At 35.8% G+C, this 21,660-nt stretch overlaps 1 protein-coding gene across 1 annotated transcript in view; it reads left to right on the top strand.

The window, feature by feature from the left end:
* The window catches only part of HDX (highly divergent homeobox), a 246,624-nt gene that overhangs the window by 195,911 nt on the left and 29,053 nt on the right, over positions 1-21,660 (top strand). Inside the window, exon 6 of the mRNA XM_059157804.1 lies at positions 16,989-17,196. Within this exon, the coding sequence (XP_059013787.1) occupies positions 16,989-17,196 (208 nt within the window). The remainder of the gene's footprint in view (positions 1-16,988; positions 17,197-21,660) is intronic.

The following is a 21,660-nucleotide window of genomic DNA, read 5'->3' as shown; positions in this document are numbered from 1 at the left end:
GGAAACCTGAGGGGGAGATGAAACATGAGAGACTGTGGACTCTGCGAAACAAACAGAGGGTTTTGGAGGGCACGGGGTTGGGGATTAGGTGAGCCTGGTAGTGGATATTAAGGAGGGCACATATTGCATGGAGAAGTGGGTGTGGTGCATAAACAATGAATCTTGGAACATGAAAAAATAAAAAAACAAGATGTTTTAAAAAGTAAAAGAATTTTCTCTTTCTTTTCTCCTGTTGTTGGTGTAAAGAAATGCAACTGATCTCTGCATTGATTTTATATCCTGACACTTTACTGAATTCCTGTACAAGTTCTAGCAGTTTTGGAGTGGAATCGTTTGGGCATTCCACATATAGTATCATATCATCTGCAAAGAGTGATAGTTTGACTTCTTTGCTGATTTGGATGCCTTTAATTTCTTTTTGTTGTCTAATTGCTGAGGCTAGGACTTCTAGTACTTTGTTGAATAGCAGTGGTGATAAACGACATCCCTGCCGTGTTCCTGACCTTAGTGGAAAAGCTTTCAGGTTTTCTCCATTGAGAATGATATTTGCAGTGGGTTTTTCATAGATGGCTTTGATGATATTGAGGTATGTGCCCTCTATGCCTACACTTTGAAGAGTTTTGATCAGGAAGGGATGCTGTACTTTGTCAAATGCTTTTTCAACATCTATAGAGAGTATCATATGATTCTTGTTCTTTCTTTTATTAATGTATTGTATCACATTGATTGATTTGCGGATGTTGAACCAATCTTGTAGCCCTGGAATAAATCCCACTTTGTCATGGGTGAATAAATCTTTATATGTACTGTCGGATCCTATTGGCTAGTATTTTGGTGAGAATTTTCGTCTCTGTGTTCATCAAGGATATTGGTCTGTAATTCTCTTTTTTGATGGGATTCTTGTCTGGTTTTGGGATCAAGGTGATGCTGGCCTCATAAAATAAGTTTGGAAGTTTTCCCTCCATTTCTATTTTTTGGAAGAGTTTCAGGAGAATAGGAATTAATTCTTCTTTTTTTATTTATTTTATTTTATTTTTTTAATTTATTTTATTTATTTATTTTATTTATTTATTTTTAGCATAACGGTATTCATTATTTTTTCACCACACCCAGTGCTCCATGCAATCTGTGCCCTCTATAATACCCACCACCTGGTACCCCAACCTCCCACACCCCCGCCACTTCAAACCCCTCAGATTGTTTTTCAGAGTCCATAGTCTCTCATGGTTCACCTCCCCTTCCAATTTCCCCCAACTCCCTTCTCTCTATCTCCCCATGTCCTTCATGCTTTTTGTTATGCTCCACAAATAAGTGAAACTATATGATAATTGACTCTCTCTGCTTGACTTATTTCACTCAGCATAATCTCTTCCAGTCCTGTCCATGTTGCTACAAAAGTTGGGTATTCATCCTTTCTGATGGAGGCATAATACTCCATAGTGTATATGGACCACATCTTCCTTATCCACTCGTCCGTTGAAGGGCATCTTGGTTCTTTCCACAGTTTGGCGACCGTAGCCATCGCTGCTATAAACATTGGGGTACAGATTCTTCTTTAAATGTTTGGTAGAATTCCCCTGGAAAGCCGTCTGTCCATGGGCTTTTGTGTGGTTGGAGATTTTTGATGACTGTTTCAATCTCCTTACTGGCTATGGGTCTGTTCAAGTTTTCTATTTCTTCCTGGTTCAGCTGTGGTAGTTTATGTCTATGCTGCCTAATGCAGTCTACACATTTAATGCAATTCCTATCAAAATCCCATCCATTTTTTTCAAAGAAATAGAACAAATAATCCTAAAATTTATATGGAACCAGAAAAGACCTCAAATAGCCAAAGGATATTGAAGAAGAAAGCCAAAGTGGGTGGCATCACAATTCCAGACTTCAAGCACTATTACAAAGCTGTCATCATCAAGACAGTATGGTATTGGCACAAAAACAGACACATAGATCAATGGAACAAAATAAAGAGCCCAGAAATAGACCCTCAACTCTATGGTCAACTAATCTTCAACCAAGCAGGAAAGAATGCCCAACAGAAAAAAGACAGCCTCTTCAACAAATGGTGTTGGGAAAATTGGACAGCCACATGCAGAAAAATGAAATTTAACCATTTCCTTACACCACACATGAAAATAGACTCAAAATGGATGAAGGACCTCAATGTGAGAAAGGAATCCATCAAAATCCTTGAGGAGAACACAGGCAGCAACCTCTTCGGCCTCAGCTGCAGCAACTTCTTCCTAGGAACATCGCCATAGGCAAAGGAAGCAAGGGCAAAAAGGAACTATTGGGATTTCATCAAGATCAAAAGCTTTTGCACAGCGAAGGAAAAAGTTCACAAAACCAAAAGACAACTGACAGAATGGGAGAGGATGTTTGCAAAGGACATATCAGATAAAGGGCTAGTATCCAAAATCTATAAAGAACTGATCAAAGTCAAACCCAAAGAATAAATAATCCAATCAAGAAATGGGCAGAGGACATGAACAGACATTTCTGCAAAGAAGACATCCAGATGGCCAACAGACACATGAAAAAGTGTTCCACATCACTGGGCATCAGGAGATACAAATCAAAACCACAGTGAACTACCACCTCACACCAGTAAGAATGGCTTAAATTAACAAGTCAGGAAATGACAGATGCTGGCAAGGATGCGGAGAAAGGAGAACTCTCCTACACTGTTGGTGGGTATGTAAGCTGGTGCAACCACGCTGGAAAACAGCATGGAGGTTCCTCAAAAAGTTGAAAATAGAGCTACCCTATGACCCAGCAATTACACTACTGGGTATTTACCCTAAAGCTACAAACGTAGTGATCCGAAGGGTCATGTGCACCCGAATGTTTATAGCAGCAATGTCCACAATAGCCAAACTATGGAAAGAACCTAGATGTCCATCAACAGATGAATGGATAAAGAAGAAGTGGTATATATATACAATGGAATACTATGCAGTCATCAAAAGAAATTAAATCTTGCCATTTGCGATGATGTGGATGGAACTAGAGGATATTATGCTTAGTGAAATAAGTCAATCAGAGAAAGACAACTATCATATGATCTCCCTGATATGAGGAAGTAGAGATGCAATATGGGGTGTTTGGGGGGTAGAAAAAGAATAAATGAAACAAGGTGGATCAAGAGGGAGACAAACCATAAGAGACCCTTAATCTCACAAAACAAACTGAGGGTTCCTGGGGGAAAGGGGGTCGGGAGAGGGTGGTGGGGTTATGGACATCAGAGAAGGTATGTTCTATGGTGAGTGCCGTGAAGTGTGTAAACCTGGCTATTCACAGACCTGTACCACTGGGGATAATAATACATTACATGTTTATAAAAAAATTAAAAAATTAAAAAAATTTTTTTAAAGTTAAAAAAATAAAATAAAATGAGTCTTTTTGGTTTTTTTTATCCAATCTTTCTTAGTTTGGGGTTTTTTTATTTGTTTCTTAAATTCCACATATAAGTGTAATCACATGTTTACTTTTCCCTGTGGGATTTATTTCACTTAGAAAAATGCCATGTAGGTCTATCCATGTTGTCTCAACTGGCAAGACATTCTTTACACACACACACACACACACACACACACATTACACACTACTTTAAACGTTCATACATTAGCATTTGTAAATAATACTCTAATATACAAAGGAATGCATATATCTTTTCAAATTAGTGTTTTCGTTTTCTTTGTGTATATATCCTGTTGTAGAATTCTTGATCACATGGTATTTCAAATTTTTAAGTTATTGAGGAAACTCTATATTATTTTCCATAGTTGTTGCACCAATTTACATTCTCACCAACAGAACACCAAGGTTGCCTTTTTCCCCTCATCCTCAGTAACACTTGTTATTGCTTGAATTTTTGATAATATCCATTCTTGCTGGTGTGTGGTGATATCTCACTGTGGTTTTGATTTTTATTTTCCTGTTGCTTGGTGATGTTGATTATCTTTTCTTTTTTTAAGTTATTTAAATTTTAATTTTAATTAAAGTGAAGTAAATTTACAATGTTAGATTAGTTTCAGGTGTACAATTTAGTGATTCAATGATTGTATACATTACTCAGTGCTCATGGTAAGTGTACTTCATCATCCCCATCAACTACTTCACTGATCTGCACAACTACCACCCTTCTGGTAACCATCGGTTTTTTCTCTATATTTAAGGGTCTGTTTCTTGGTTTGTCTCTCTCTCTTTTCCCCTTTGTTCCTTTTTTGTTTATTTCTTAAATTTCATGTATGACTGATCATATGTTATTTGTCTTTTCCTGATGTATTTCACTTAAGCATCATGCTCTTCACCTCCATCCATGCTATGACAAATGGCAAGATTTCACTCCTTTTTTTTTAAGATTTTATGTATTTATTTGACAGAGAGAAATCACAAGTAGATGGAGAGATAGGCAGAGAGAGAGAGGGAAGTAGGCTCCCTGCTGAGCAGAAAGCCCAATATGGGACTTGATCCCAGGACCCTGAGATCATGACCTGAGCCAAAGGCAGCAGCTTAACCCACTGAGCCACCCAGGCGCCCCAAGATTTCACTCTTTTTTAACAGCTGAATAACATTCCATCTATATGTATATACACATTTTTTATATAATTTTTTATTTTTTATAAACATATATTTTTATCCCCAGGGGTACAGGTCTGTGAATCACCAGGTTTACACACTTCACAGCACTCACCAAAGCACATACCCTCCCCAATGTCCGTAATCCCACCCCCTTCTCCCAAACCCCCTCCCCCCAGCAACCCTCAGTTTGTTTTGTGAGATTAAGAGTCACTTATGGTTTGTCTCCCTCCCAATTCCATTTTCGAGAAGAATAAATGAAAGAATATGTATATACACATTTTATTGATCCATTCATCTAGTAATGAACACTTGGGCTGCTTCCAGTTTGGCTATTGTAAATAATACTGCAAAAAAAGTAGGAGTGCATATATCCTTTCTAATTATTATTTTTGTATTCTTTGGGTAAATATCCAGTAATGCAATTACTGGATTGTAGGGCAGTTTTATTTTTTTCATTTATTTATTTTCAGAATAACAGTATCATTATTTTTTCACCACACCCAGTGCTCCATGCAATCCGTGCCCTCTATAATACCCACCACCTGGTATCCCGACCTCCCACCCCCCCTGCCACTTCAAACCCCTCAGATTGTTTTTCAGAGTCCATAGTCTGTCATGATTCACCTCCACTTCCAATTTACACCAACCCCCTTCTCTCTAACTCCCCATGTCCTCCATGCTTTTTGTTATGCTCCACAAATAAGTGAAACTATATGATAATTGACTCTCTCTGCTTGACTTATTTCACTCAGCATAATCTCTTTCAGTCCCGTCCATGTTGCTACAAAAGTTGGGTATTCATTCTTTCTGATGGAGGCATAATACTCCATAGTGTATATGGACCACATCTTCCTTATCCATTCCTCCATTGAAGGGCATCTTGGTTTTTTTCCCACAGTTTGGCGACCGTGGCCATTGCTGCTATAAACATTGGGATACAGAAGGCCCTTCTTTTCACGACATCTGTATCTTTGGGGTAAATACCCAGGAGTGCAATGGCAGGGTCATAGGGAAGTTCTATTTTTAATTTCTTGAGGAATCTCCACACTGTTCTCCAAAGAGGCTGCACCAACTTGCATTCCCACCAACAGTGTAAGAGGGTTCCCCTTTCTCCACATCCTCTCCAACACATGTTGTTTCCTGTCTTGCTAATTTTGGCCATTCTAACTGGTGTAAGGTGATATCTCAATGTAGTTTTAATTTGAATCTCCTTGATGGCTAGTGATGATGAACATTTTTTCATGTGTCTGATAGCCATTTGTATGTCTTCATTGGAGAAGTGTCTGTTCATATCTTCTGCCCATTTTTTGATATGATTGTCTCTTTTCTGTGTGTTGAGTTTCAGGAGTTCTTTATAGATCCTGGATATCAACCTTTTGTCTGTACTGTCATTTGCAAATATCTTCTCCCATTCTGTGGGTTGCCTCTTTGTTTTCTTGACTGTTTCCTTTGCTGTGCAGAAGCTTTTGATTTTGATGAAGTCCCAAACGTTCATTTTCACTTTTGTTTCCTTTGCCTTTGGAGACATATCTTGAAAGAAGTTGCTGTGGCTGATATCGAAGAGATTACTGTCTGTTTTCTCCTCTAGGATTCTGATGGATTCCTGTCTCACGTTGAGGTCTTTTATCCATTTTGAGCTTATCTTTGTGTACGGTGTAAGAGAATGGTCGAGTTTCATTCTTCTGCATATAGCTGTCCAGTTTTCCCAGCACCATTTATTGAAGAGACTGTCTTTTTTCCACTGTATATTTTTTCCTGTTTTGTCGAAGATTAATTGACCATAGAGTTGAGAGCCCATATCTGGGCTCTCTCCTCTGTTCCACTGCTCTATGTGTCTGTTTTTATGCCAGAGCCATGCTGTCTTGGTGATCACCTAGCCTATTCTGTTGATCTATGTGTTTGTCTTTGTTCCAGTACCATATTTTATTGATTACTACAGCTTTATGATATAACTTGAAATATGGAATTGTGACCCTTGCAACTTTGTCTTTCTTAAACTTTTTTTATTTTTTATTTTTTTTTAAGATTTTTATTTATTTGACAGAGAGACAGAGAGAAATCACAGGTAGGCAGAGAGACAGGCAGAGAAGGGAAGCAGGATCCCCGCCAAGCAGACAGCCCAATGTGGGACTCATTCCCAGGACCTTGAGATCATGACCTGAGCTGAAGGCAGAGGCTGAACCCACTGAGCCACCCAGGTGCCCCAACTTTGTCTTTCTTTTTTGAATAGTTTTGCTATTCAGTGTCATGTTTCCATACAAGATTTATGATTGTTTTTCCTTGTTCTATGAAGCCTGTTGTTGGTATTTTCATAGGGATTCATTAAATCTGCAGAGTGCTTTGGGTAGTATACACATTTTTTTAAAGATTTATTTATTTATTTTAGATAGAAATAGAGAGCATGGGGGGAGGGGCAGAAGGAGAGGGAGAAAGATAATCTCAAAAGACTTCTCACTGATTGTGCAGCTTGACACAGGGCTTGATCTCATGACCCTGAGATCATGACCTGAGCCCAAATCAAGAGACTGATACTTAATCAACTGAGCCACCCAGGCACCTGTGATAATATGGGCATTTTAGCAATATTTCTTCTTCCAGTAAATGAGCATGGGGTATCTTTCCATTTGTTTGTGTCATTTCCAATGTCTTTCGTCAGTATTTTATAGTTTACACACCATAGATCTTTTACCTCCTTCGTTAAGTTTATTCATAGGTGTTTCATTATCTTTGGTGTGGTTGTAAATGGGATTCCACAGGGATTATTTTCTTAATTTCTCTTTCTGTTGTTTCATTATTAGTGTATAGAAGTGCAATACATTTCTGTTCATTGAGTTTTGTATCCTGCAAACTTACTAAATGTGTTTATCAGTTCTAGTAATTTTTGGTGAATTCTTTGGGGCTTTGAATATATAGTATTATGTCACTGCAGATAGTGAAATTTTTACTTCTTCCTTACCAATGTAGTTGTTTTTATTCCTTTTCTTTTTGTCTGATTGCTGTGGTTATGACTTCAAATAGTGTGTTGGAGAAAAAAGGGGGTGAGAGTGGATATCCTTGTCTTCCTCCTGATCCTAGGAGAAAAGCTCTCAGTTTTTCCCCATTTTGTATGATTTAGCTGTGGATTTTTCATATGTGGTCTTTATTATATGAAGGTATGCTCTCTCTAAATCTAATGTAATATATATATATGTGTGTATATATATATATATATATATATATATATATATATATATAATGCTTGGCTGTTTTATGTTTTCAAATGCTTTTCCCACATCTAATGAAATTGTCATATGATTTTTATCCTTTCTCTTATTGATGTAATGTATCACATTATTTGATTTGTAATTACTGAAGTACTCTTGCATCCTGGGAATAAATCCCACTTAATTGTGTTAAATGATTTTTTAAGGTATTGTTGGATTCAATTTACCAAAACTTTGTTGAGGCTTTTTGCATCTAAACTCAGAGACATTGGCCTGTATTTCCCTTTTTTGTAGAATCTTTATCTGGTTTTGATATCAGGGTAATGCAGGCCTCATAGAATGAATTTGGAAATTTTTCTTCCTCTTTTATTCTTTGGAATAGTTTGAGAATAATAAGTATTAACTATTCTTTAAATGTCTGGTAGAATTCACCCGGGAAACCTTCTGGCTAAGAACTTTTCTTTTTTCGGACTTATTTGATTACTAAATCAATTTCATTGCTGGTAATCAGTCTTTTTAAATTTTCTGTTTCTTCTTGATTCAATTTTGGGAGATTATATGTTTCTAGGAATTTATGTATTTCTTCTATGTTATCCAATTTGTTGGTATATAATTTTTCATAATATTCTGTTAAAATCCTTTGTATTTCTGTGGTATTGACCAATTGTTCTCCTGTTCCATTTCTGATTTTGTTTGATTAAATACACTCACTCTATGTTTTTTTAAATGAGTTTGGCTAAAGTTTTATCAATTCTGTTAATTTTTACAAATATCCAGTTCCTGGTTTGGTTATTGGTTCCCTTGTTTTAGCTTATGTTTTATTTATTTATGATCTATCTTTATTATTTCCTTCTTTCTGTTGATTTGGGTTCTGTTTGTTAATTTTTTCTGTCTCCTTTAGATGTGAGGTTTTGTTGTTTATTTAAGATTTTTCTTGCTTCTTCTTTTTTTAAAGATTTTTTTAAAAATTTTAGCCAAGAGCATTTAGCAAGAGCTGGGGCAGGGGCGGAGGGAGAAGCAGACTCCCTGCTGAGCAGGGAGCCTGATGCGGGGCTCAATCTCAGGACTCTGAGATCATGACCTGAGCTGAAGGCAGACACTTAACAGACTGAGCCACCCAGGCGCCCCTAGATTTTTCTTGCTTCTTGAGGTAGGCATGTATTGCTATAAAATTCCCTCTTAGAACAGCATTTGCTGCATCCCAGAGATTTTATAACTTTGTGTTTCATTTTCATTTGTCTCCATGTTGCTTTTTAATTTTCCCTTTGATTTTGTGGTTGACCCATTTATTGTTTAGTAACATGTTATTTAACTCCCACGTGTTTGTGCTACTTCAAGATTTTTTCCTTATGATTGATTTTTAGTTTCAAAGTGCTATGGTCAGAAAATTTCCACGGAATGGTTTTGATCTTTTTGAATTTATTGAGACTTATTTTGTGCCCAGATATATGATCTGTTATGAAGAATATTCCCTGTGCACTTAAAAAGCATGTGTATGCTGCTGTTTCAGGATGAAATTATCTGAATATAGCTATTAAGTCTATTTAGGGCAATGTGTCATTCAAACCCAACATTTCCTTGTTGATTTTCTGGTTCAATGATCTATCTTATGGGGATGTTAATGTCTCAAACTATTATTGTATTACTAGTGATTTGTCCCTTATTATTGTTATTAACTGCTCAAAGAATTTGGGTACTCTCATTTTGGGTGCATAAATATTCAGTTGTATTATCCTCCTATTGGAATGTGCCAGCAGTGATTATATAGTGTTCATCTTTGTCTCTTTTTAAACTTTTTGTTTCAAGGTCTATTTTGTCATATGTAAGTATTGCTACCAGATCTTTCTTTTCATGGGAATTTGCATGATAAATAATTATCCAACCCTTAAATTTTAAACTTCATGTATTTTTAGGTCTGAAATAATTATCTCATAGGAAGTATATAGATGGGCCTTGGTGTGCATTTGTTTGTTTGTTTGTTTTAATCTAGTCCATCAATGTTTGTCATTTGAGTGGAGCATTTAGCCAATTAAATTCCAAGTAATTATTGATAGATATGTATATTTTGCCAGTTTTTCAATTTTTATAAGGTTTTTTTGTACTTTTTCTCCATCCCTTTCTTTTCTTGCTCTCTTCTCTCATGATTACTTGGCTTACTTTATTTTATTTTCTTAAAGATTCTTTATCTCAATAGATGCAGAAAAAGCATTTCATAAAATACAGCATCTTCTCCTGATAAAACCCTCTACCATGTAGGGATAAAGGGAACATTTCTCAAAATCATAAAAGCCATATATAAAATACCCACAGTGACTATCATCCTCAATGGGGAAAAAAATGACAACTTCACCCCTAAGGTAAGGAAGAAGACACAGATGTCCACTCTCCCACTATTGTTCAACATAGTACTAGAGCTCTTAGCCTCGTGTCTTGAGCTGCTTTCAAGATTTTCTCTTTATCTCTGAAATTTGCAAGCTTCACTATTATATGCTGCGATGTTGACCTATTTTTATTGATTTTGAGGGGGGTTCTCTGTGCCTCCTGGACTTGAATGCTTGTTTCCTTTCCAAGATTAGGGATGTTCTCAGGTACAATTTGTTCAGGTAAAACTTCTGCCCCTTCTGTCTTTCCTCATTTTCTGGGACCCCTATTATTCTAATGTTATTGCCCTTTATGGTGTCACTGATGTCTCAAATCATCCCCTCTTGATCCAATAGTTGTTTTTCTCTCTTTTCCTCAGTTTTCTTTTTCTCCACCATTTTGTCTTCTATATCACTGACTCTTCTTCCTCATTTACCCTAGTAGTTAGACCTCCATTTTTTTTTCGCCTCTCAGTGAAAGCATTTTTACTTTCAGCCTGATAAGATTTTCTTTTATATCAGTAGCAGTAAGGGATTCTCTAGAATCTTTTATGCTTTTTTCAAGCCCATCTTGTATCTTTATAAAGGTTATTCTGAATTCCAGTTCTTAAATCTTACTTATATCCATACTGATTAAATCTGTGGCAGGAAGTACTACATCTACTTGTTCCTTTTCTTTTGAAATTCTGCTTCTAGTCATTTGGTCAGGAAAGAAAGGGAAAGAAAGCTGAGGGTTTCGGGGGGGGTGGGGGAGGAGGTAGCAGGGTGATGTTTATTAAGAAGGGCACATGTAATGAGCACTAGGTGTTATATGCAAATAATGAATCATTGAACACTATATCAAAAACTAACGATGTACTATATGTTGGCTAAGTGAACATAACAAAAATTTTTTAAAATAAAATAAATAAAATAATTTGGGGAAAAAGGAAACAAAACAAACAAACAAACAAACAAAACCAGCAGAATCAGCAGTAATAGTATCAAGAACAACAAGAATATCTTCAGAAAGTGATTCTGGTGTATGGTATGCACTCTCTGCTCTTGTATTTTGGCTGATCTTTCCTAACGGTCCTTCTCTACAGAATTCCTACTTCCTTGTAGTAGAGAGTGTTTTGGCCTTTAAGTAGTTATGCTTTGATTTGTTTGTGAAGATAAGTTGGAAGCTGATGTTTTTGAGCTTTCTTTAATAAGTAGACTTGGTAGATATGGGGATTTTTCTTGGTCTCCTGAGGAAGAGATCTGCTGTGCTGGCTCACAATCTGACTGGCCCTCTTAAAGATGCTCCTTCCAGGTCAGGGTGTTTGGGTTTAGTGTAGGAGTGTCTGGGCCTCCACTAGAGGCACTGTGTTTCTCTCTGGAGTCCGACTTTGCTGGTGGGTGAGAGGAGGGAGGGGGGGTGGGAGAGGTAGATAGAATAAGGCATCACCTCTCCCTCTTGTCCCTGGGGAGTGGAACTGGCAGCCGCTGCTCAGGAGGCCCTCTTAAAAAAGCAAGCAGTCTCCTGTGACCCAGGACCTCCTCAGTTCCCTTTCCTGACCTGTCTGGATCTGGGTCATTGGTATAACCAGAGCCACAGATCTCCTGTATTTTATCTCTGGCCAGTGGCTGAAATTCAAACCTTAAAATTTTAAAGGGCCTGATGATGTGTGTGCCCATTCTTGTCCCCTGGCTGGGAGGCTCAGTGTGTGGCCAGCACCATCCTGTCCTTGAAAAGCCATCACCCCGTGTGTGTGCAGAGGCTAGAGTTTATTGTATCACTCAACAAAAAGCTGGGGCCATGTTATCAGCCATCTGCACTTGATTCAGTCCCCTACTCCCCTTAGACCCAGAAAAGCCATTGCAGAGGCTTGAATCTATTGTGGCAGCAGCAAAAAATAGAAGCAAGGTTATCTACATTCTACTCTAGTCTCTGTGATCTGCTCAGTAAGTCCCCAAAAAAGCAACTATTTGGCGCATGCACAGAAGCTTAAACCTAATGTGGCTCACACTAAAAAGTTAAGAGGTTTTCTCCCCTCTCTGCTCCCCTCTGACCCTGCTGTTGAGCCCCCCTCAAGGTTCCTTAGCTGTCACTTTGTCTTTAGAGAGCACAGATATGCTCCTCCAAATACCCTTTTAGGAAGGGGAGCAATCTTTCCCTGAGCTTCCCAGGGATCCACTCGCCATGGCTTATTGTTTGGTCACAAACTGCTATAATCTTTCCAACTTTCTCCCTCTTCCTGACTTAACTTCATGAACTCAGCTTCCTCCCCTTCCCATCCATGCAGTATCCCAATTCCCCAATTCAGAGCTCTCAACCTCACTTCTGCCAAATTCTTTCACTACAACTGTATATAATGTTTCCATACTCCTCCAGTCCTCTTCTTGGTTGTTCAGCATAGTTGGAGGTTGATCTAGTTGTATTCCAAGGATGAGGCAAATTCAGAGTACCCTACTACACTGCCACCTTGGAACTCTGACCAAAGCCAATTCTATTTTTTTTAAATTAATAGATATAGAGAACAGATTGGTGTTTGCCAGATGCAATGGTGAGGGGGGGAGTTGGAAGATGGGAGAAATGAGTAAAGGTGGTCAAAAAGTAAAAATAAATAAGAATTTGAAAATCAATAAAATAATAAGTGAGTATGTTGAAAAGATCAGTGAAATTGACAAACATCTAGTAAGAATGGCAAAGAAAAAAGAAAGAAGACAGAAGTTAGTAATATTAGGAATGAGCCAAGGGATATTTCTACAGAATTTGCAGACAGAAAAAGGATAAAAGAAAATATATCAAACAAATCTATATGGACAAATTGAGAACTTAGACGAGATGGATCAATTCCTGGAAAAGTACAAATTATCACAACTTACCCAATATGAAATAGATTATTTGATTAGCCCTATAACTATTAAGGAAATTGAATTCATCCTTATGCCTCCATCCATCAGAAAGGATGAATACCTAACTTTTGTATCAACATGGACAGACTGGAAGAGATTATGCTGAATGAAATAACTCAAGCAGAGAGAGTCAATTATCATATGGTTTCGCTTATTTGTGGAGCATAAGGAATAACATGGAGGACATGGGGCGATGGAGAGCAGAAGGGAGTTGGGGGAAATTGGATTCTGGAACACTGAAAAGAAATTAAAAAATAAATAATTTTTTTAAATTGCCCCTCAAAAAGAAATCTACAGGTGCCCAAACCTACAGTTAACATCACACTTAATAGTGAAATACAGAATGATTTCCCCCTGAGATAAAGAACAAAACAAGATGTCCACTTTGACCACCTTTATTCAATTTATACCCGAAGTTCTAGCTAATGCAATGAAACAAGAAAGGGAAATAAAAGTAACATACAATTGCCTATGTTGACAATTCTAAGGAAGCTACAAAAACAGTCCTATAACCGATGAGTGAATTTAACAAAGTCTCTGGATACAAGATCAACATACAAAAATCAGTTGTGTGTTTACATAGTAAAAATGAACATATTGAAACTGAAATGAAATATATAATACTATTTTCAATTACTGAAAAAAATAAGGTAAATCTAACAAAATATGTATAGAGCTTTTTTGCTAAAAATTACAAAACATTGATAAAAGAAATCAAAGAAGTTTTAAATAAATGGAAAGACATCTATGCTCATGGATTGGAAGTCTCAACACAGTAAAACTGAAATGCCTCCAGGGGCGCCTGGGTGGCTCAGTGGGTTAAGCCACTGCCTTCAGCTCAGGTCATGATCTCAGGGTCCTGGGATCGAGCCCCGCATCGGACTCTCTGCTCAGCAGGGAGCCTGCTTCCTCCTCTCTCTCTGCCTGCCTCTCTGCCTGCTTGTGATAGCTCTGTCAAATAAATAAATAAAATTTTTTAAAAAAGCTGAAATGCCTCCAAATATGCAGGTTTAACATAATTCTTATAAAAGTCTCAACAATATTTTTTGGTTGATATAGACCAGAAAACTCTAAGATTTATATGGAAAGAAAATATTCTACTATAATTAAAATTACTCTGGGGGTGGGGAGAATGAAATGGAAGAAATCCACCTACCTAATTTCAAGACTTATATAGCTACAGTAATCAAGAATATGTGGTATTTGCAGGAAGATACATATACAGATCGGTGAAACAGATTAATGAACCCAGAAATAGCTATGGACAATTCAGTTGATTTTTGACAAAGATGCAAAAGCAATTCAATGGACAAAGTCTTTTCAAAAAATGTTTCTGGAACACTTTGATATCTATAGAAAACAGAAATGAACTTTGATCTAAATCTCACACCTTATACAAAAATGAATTTAAAATGGATCATAGATTTAAATGTAAAAAGTAAAAACTATAAAAAATTTAAAAGAAAAGATAGGGAATAATCTTCAGGACCTAGGGCTTGGTGAAATATTTTTAGAAATGACACTAAAAGCACAATACATAAAAGAAAATAAGAAATAGCTTGGACTTCATCAAAATTAAAATCCCCCTTTTTTTTCTGCAAAAGACCCAGATGAGGAAAGTAAAAGCTATAGACTGGGAGAATATATTTGCAAAACCACATATCTGACAACAACTCATATCTAGAATATATAAAGAACTCTTAAAACACATTTTATTTATTTTTAAATTTAATCTAATTTTTTCAGTGTTCCAAGATTCATTGTTTATGCACCATACCCAGTGCTCCATGCAATAGATGTGCCCTCCGTAATACCTACCACCAGGCTCACCCATCCCTCCACCCCCTCCTTTCCAAAACCCTCAGTTTGTTTCTCAGAGTCCACAGTCTCTCATGCTTCAAAATTCATGAAGAAATATTTCACTGAAGAGAGTATATGGAAGCACATAAAAAATTTTTCAATAACTAGCCTTTGGGAAATCAAAGAACTCAGTGATCTATCACTGCATGCACACATAAGAACAGCGAATTTTCTAATTACTGAGAATACCAGATGTTAGCAAGAATGCCAAGAAACTGGATTTTTTATACATTGATGGTAAAAATGTAAAATGGTACTATTTTTCTGGAAATGATTTGACAGCTTTTTTTTTTTTAAATAAAACTAAACGTGTAATTACCATAGGTCCGAGCATTTGCCTTCTTTAGCATTTGCATTCTAGAGACATGAAAACTTTTATCTGCATAAAAACCTGCTCATGACTGACTCTTCATAAAAGCTTTAAGGGCCCCAACATGAAAACAACCCAAGTTCCCTTTGATGAATGAATAATTAGACAAACATTGCAAATAAATGGAAAAAATAGTACATAAATAATCAGGGAATACAATTTAACAATAAAAAGGAATGGACTGCTGATAAATGCAACTTGAAAAAAATCTTCAGAAAATTATACTGAGTGAAAAAAGCCTGCCTCAATGGAATATTAATCAACCATCAGAAAGGATGAATACCCACCATTTGCATCCACATGGATGGAACTGGAGGGGATTATGTAAAGTGAAATTAGTCAAGCAAAGAAAGACAATTATCATATGGTTTTACACATATATGGAACATAAGCAATAACTCAGAGGACTTATAGGGGAAGGGAGGAAAATCCAAAGGGGACAAAATTAGAGAGGGAGATGAACCATGAGAGACTATGGACCCCAGGTTGTTTCTGCTGGTTTCAGAGGGGAGGAATGTGGGGGGAGGGGGTAACAGGGTGATGGGTATTGAGAAGGGCACGTGCTGTGCTGAGTACTGGGTGTTATACTTAACTAATGAATCATTAAACACTATATCAAAAACTAATTATGTACGGTACAGTGGCTAACTGAACATAATAAAAAAAAGCCAACTTTAAAAAAATCACTTGCTGTATGACTCCATAAATGGAGTATATAATATTTTCTAAATGACACAATTATAGAAGTGGAAAAGAGTTGAATGGTTGCCAAGGGCTGGAAATGATAGATAAAAGAGGGAGAAAAATCATGTGGTAAAGGAACATAGAAGTGTACATACATACTGTGCAATATTAATTTCCTGTTTTAATTTTAATTATTGTGATATAATTATGCAAAACATAAATAGAAGAAAACTGAGTGAAGGAGATCTACCTTTGAAACTTCTGTGCCTTTAAAAATATTTTAATATGAAACTTTTTAGAAATTGGTTCTGAATCCAAGGAAATTTGAAATTCCCAAGTAACCATTAAAGAATCAAAGTTAATAAAGTTATATTTTCACCTTCGAAGCAAGATTGGATATGGGATATGAACTGTAGTTATAGGGATATGTCTGGTGCCACTAGGAAAAGAATCAATTTGTGTTTTGTTTGAAAGATTTGGTGGGTTATTTCTACTGAAAACAAAACAAAATAAAAATTATATATATTTTAACTAATTAAAAAAGACAATCATTTATTTAAGAGAAACACTTTCTAAAAAGTTAACATTGTTATTTAATTATCATTTATCAAAAAATTAAATATATTTGTTAAATTTCCTCTAAAGGTTATCCTGTTTGAATTTTGTTTGCTTCATAAGCATAAACATCTGCTTATAAATTTTTATTAGTCATTTATATTGGACATTTTGATAGATTATACTATATAAAATTAATAAAATGATCAATCTCAAAAAAGAAAAAGGAGTCTAAAATAGTGTTCTGCAATGGACTGCATGTTGCTTTAAAGTCTGAGTATTTAGATAAATGTCATCTTTCTGCTAATACTATATTTAAAAGTAAAAGCATAATTATCTTAAATTTTTGCTTACTGACTAATAATTAAATGTTGTTATTTTAGGTACCTATTTAGTTTTAATAATATTTTATGCAGCATCCATTTGTTGTTTTAATGGCCAGAACTCCTAAAGATTCTATGTTTACAAAAATTCATTTTGTATTTTTCTTATAAGACTTGGATTGGGAATCGAAGAAGGAAATATCGTTTAATGGGGATTGAAGTTCCGCCTCCAAGAGGAGGCCCTGCTGATTTCTCTGAGCAGCCTGAGTCTGGTTCTTTGTCTGCACTCACATCAGGAGAGGAAGCTGGTCCTGAAGTAGGAGAGGATAATGAAAGAAATGATGAAGTATCCATCTGTTTGTCTGAAGGAAGCTCTCAAGGTATTTCATATGCTGCACTTCCTAATAATAGCTTTTGTAAATTTGTTGGATTTTAACTTGCTCTCAGCTAATTGCATTCCACATTTAAAGTCTTCAAAACTTTTGTTTTAACATTTGAAAAGAAATTGATTTATTTTGACTATATATTGTTTAAAGATTTTATTTATTTATTTGACAGAGAGGAAGAGATCACAAGTAGGCAGAGAGGCAGGCAGAGAGAGGGGGAAGCAAGTTCCCTGTTGAGCAGAGAGCCTGATGCGGGGCTCGATCCCAGGACACTGGGATCATGACCTGAGCAGAAGGCAGAGGCTTAACCCACTGAGCCACGCAGGCGCCCCTTGATTATATATTTATATATACACACTTACATAATGAAATGATTACTACAGTCAAACTAATTAATACCTCCATTCCTCACATAGTTACCATTTATGTATATGGTGAGAGCACCTGAAATCTACTCTCTTAGCAAATTTCTAGTATGCAGTATTGAATTGTTTATTGTAATAGTCATGCTGTACATTAAATCTCTGGACTTATCCATCCTATGTAATTGCAAATTTGTATCCTTTGGCCAAATTCCCCCATTTCCTGACCTCCCCACCATGGTAACTGTAATTCTGTTCTCTGCTTCTCTTTGGCTTTCTAAGAGTCCACGTATAAGTGAGATTGTGCAGTATTTTTAGTTCTGTGCCTGGCTTATTTACTCTAACATGATGTCCTCCAGGTACATCCATGCATTGAGAATGACAGGATCTCCTTTATTTAAGACTGAATAAATTCCCCTGTGTGTGTGTGTATGTGTTTATATGTATATATTATATATTCATATATATAATTCATATATATATATTTCTCAATTTATCCATTCATCTGTCAACAGATTCTTAGGTTGCTTCCATATTTTGGGTAATATAAATAATATTTCAAGAAATGTGAGAGCACAGATATCTCTTTGAGGTACTAATTGTATTTCTTTTGTTTATATATCCAGAAGAGTGATTACTGGATCACATGGTCATTGTATCTTTAGGTTTTTGAGGAACCCCCATACTGTTTTGCATAATGGCTGTGCCAATTTGCATTTAGACCAATGGTGTACAAGAGTTCCCTTTGCTCTCTATCCTCACCAACACCCATTGTTTTTTAATCTTTTTTTAAATTTTTAATGCCTCCACCTAAAGAGCCTCATTGAGTCATCACAATACTTATCTACCATAATAATGATCTCTCACATTTAGAAATGTTGGTTATTGCAACAATCCATAATTATAATTAAGTACATGACTATTTTTATTTTATTGGAATTCTAATCAATTTATGTTAGAACATCATCAATGTATTGTAATAAAAGAAAGTATGGTATAATATGATTAACATCAGGGTAATAGGCAACCTGGGTGAAAGTTCTAGATCTTTCACTAGATGATTATGTGACTTCAGGCAAAACATTTAATTCATGGGGCCTTAGCTCCACATCTCTAAACTAAGGAAAATAGGCTGGATCATCTTTATAACAGTGCTCAGTGTTTCCCTAGTGAGAACTGAAATAATAACATGCACTTTTTCAATGAACACTTTTATTGAGGTTTAATTTACATATCATAAAATTCACCTATTGTCAATGTAGAATCCCATAAATTTTAGTAAATTTTATAGAGTTGTGGATTATCACCATCACTAAAATCCAACTTTAGAATATTTTCATCACTTCAAAAAATTTGAGCCCATTTGTAATCAACCCTCATTTCCACATCCAAACCCAGGCAACCACAGATCTACTTTCTGACAGTATAAACTTGTATTTTCTGAATATTCCATATGAAAGGAATCATACAATATATAGCCTTTTTGCAACTTAGAGAAAGAAAAAGAATCTTGCACTGACCAATTTTGTTTAATTTACTTATCAGAATATTAACAACAGGGGCACCTGGGTGGCTCAGTGGGTTAAAGCCTCTGCCTTCAGCTCAGGTCATGGTCCCAGGGTCCTGGGATCGAGCCCCACATCGGGCTCTCTGCTCAGCAGGGAACCTGCTTCCTCCCCTCTCTCTCTCTCTCTCTCTGCCTACCTGTGATCTCTATCTGTCAGATAAATTTAAAAATCTTTAAAAAATGAATATTAACAACATATTTTTCAGTTTAATTTTTGCCTTTTAAATTTGATTACGGATGTCAGAACTTTTGTTTATAATATTTATGTTGCCAAATATATCAATCTTTTTCTTTATGGTTTCTGACTTCAGTGTCATGATTACATTTTACCACAATGGAATATGTCAACATATCCCCATGTTTGCATCTTATATTCTCATGGTTTCATTTTTACAACTTGATATTTATTTGGTGTAGAATTTATTTTACTTCAAGATATGTGAGGAAAACCCCTAATTCTATTCTTCCAAATGGTTAACCAGTTGCCCTTACACTGTTTCTTAAATAATCCAGCATTTTCCCAGTGAGTTTAATTGTAGCTTTTTATCAAGTATTATATACATACACACATATATGTATACATACACATCTTGGGTTTCCTGTTATGTTACATTGATCTAATTATTTATAACTGTGGCTTTATAAAATATCTAAATATCTGGTAGTGATCTGATTACTAGATTGACATTAGAATTGCTTAGTCATACCTTTCCCAATCCCTCTCCCCCAAAATCATTTTAAGATTTTTTTATTGACACTGCATTAAGTGAGTAGTAAAATATGGAAAGATAAATTCAGTTTTGCATGTGTTAAGTTTTAGATGACATTAGAACTTCCATGTGGAGCTGTTCAGCAGACTCATGGATAATGTGGGTTTGAAACCCAGAAGAGGAGTTAAGACATGAAAAGAAATATAGGAACCACCCACATTGAGGCAAAAAAAAAAAAAAAAGTATAGCCATAGAAATAGAAAATATAGTTAAGTGAGAAAATGGAAAATAAAAAAGAAGATGTATAAGAGCTATGTGTTGAGAAATATCCAGATTTGGGGGCTAGAGAAGAAAAGGGAGCCATCAAAAGAATATTCAGATATAGGAGAATGAGGATGTTATGTTATTACTAAAATCAAAGAAAGAGATTTTAGAAGAAAGAAATATCATTATCTTGGTCATCTCTTGGAAGATAAATAGAAACTTCTCTCTTATGAGGCATCTAAAAATGGCAAAATGTATATAAGTGGTCAATATAATGGTACCAGAAGATGAGAGACAGGGATATGAGGAGTTGTTCATTGAGTATAAAGTTACAATTTTACAACTATAGTATAACTGTTAGACAACATAGTTCCTATAGTTGGCAATAAGGGGTTATAGACTTAAAAAAAATCTTGTTAAAAGGGTAAATCATATTGTGTTCTTAACGCAAAAAAAAGGACACAGGAAAACTTCTGGAGGTGATGGATATGTTTATTACCTGGATTGTGGTGATGGTAACATGAGTGTATTCACATGTCCAAACTCACCAAATTGTATATATTAATTATGTGTATGTGGTGTATGCCAATTATAACTTAATAAAAAAGAAAAATGAAAATAAAATTTTAAAAAGAATGAGAACCCATTGAATTGGGTGATTAAGGGATTCTTTCAAAAAACAATGTGTGTTGCAAGATAGAAGCCAACAGATTGCAATAGGTTGAGTAATGAACAGCATATAAAAGCTCTTAGTATTGCCAGGGCCATATATTTTAATACCAAGTGTTTAAAAATTTTTGTGAATGTTCAGTTGTTTCCTTTCGCTCTCTCTCTCTTTCTCTTCCCTCCCTCCCTCTGTCTCTCACTGTCTTTGCTGTTGGTATTGACGAAGATGATAACACAGAATTTGGTGTACAGGAAAACTGTGAAGTAGGAAAAAAAAGAGTCTATTTCATCATTTCCAAATCCCTTATTTATAATCTGGTCCATTAAACCATTTTTGTCTTCTATTCGTCTTTACTAAATTATATGTGCCTGGGAATACTTGAATATTTTCAGTGATTTATGAATGGATCTTTAGAGAATGATGGCTGGCAACTATTTGTAAGATTATGGGGTTTTGTGCTTTTCCATGAGTGGGTGGGAGAGCTATGAAGAAATATTTTGATTGAAGTAAATTACATAAGCCCCTAAAGGGGAGTTTCAACCTAAGACTTCCACTTCCCCACTTAAAAAGGAATTTTAAAAAATCAGTAGTTAATGGGGAAAAAGTGAGTTAATTTTAAGGTTGCTAATGGACCGCTGCTCCTACACTGCCATCCTTTGTCATTTAATAGTGCCTTCTGTAGGTGGCTGGCATAGCAATCAAGACCTAATGAGAAAAAGGAGGGAGAGAAGTTAATATATGAATCAAAAAAATACTTGATGGGAAGTGAGATTGCCTAGAATTCCTTTCAGTGGCTTATTTTTTACAGCTGCATAATAACCTTTTCATTCTCATCAGAAGTTGGAGCAGAAAAGTATAAAAGAGTCTTAAAATTTAAAAAGAGCCCTT

This window comes from Mustela lutreola, chromosome X (genome assembly GCF_030435805.1).
Source record: "Mustela lutreola isolate mMusLut2 chromosome X, mMusLut2.pri, whole genome shotgun sequence".
Taxonomy (NCBI): domain Eukaryota; kingdom Metazoa; phylum Chordata; class Mammalia; order Carnivora; family Mustelidae; genus Mustela; species Mustela lutreola.
Note: the sequence above shows the minus strand (reverse complement) of the source record. Positions and strands in the feature narration are given on the sequence as shown.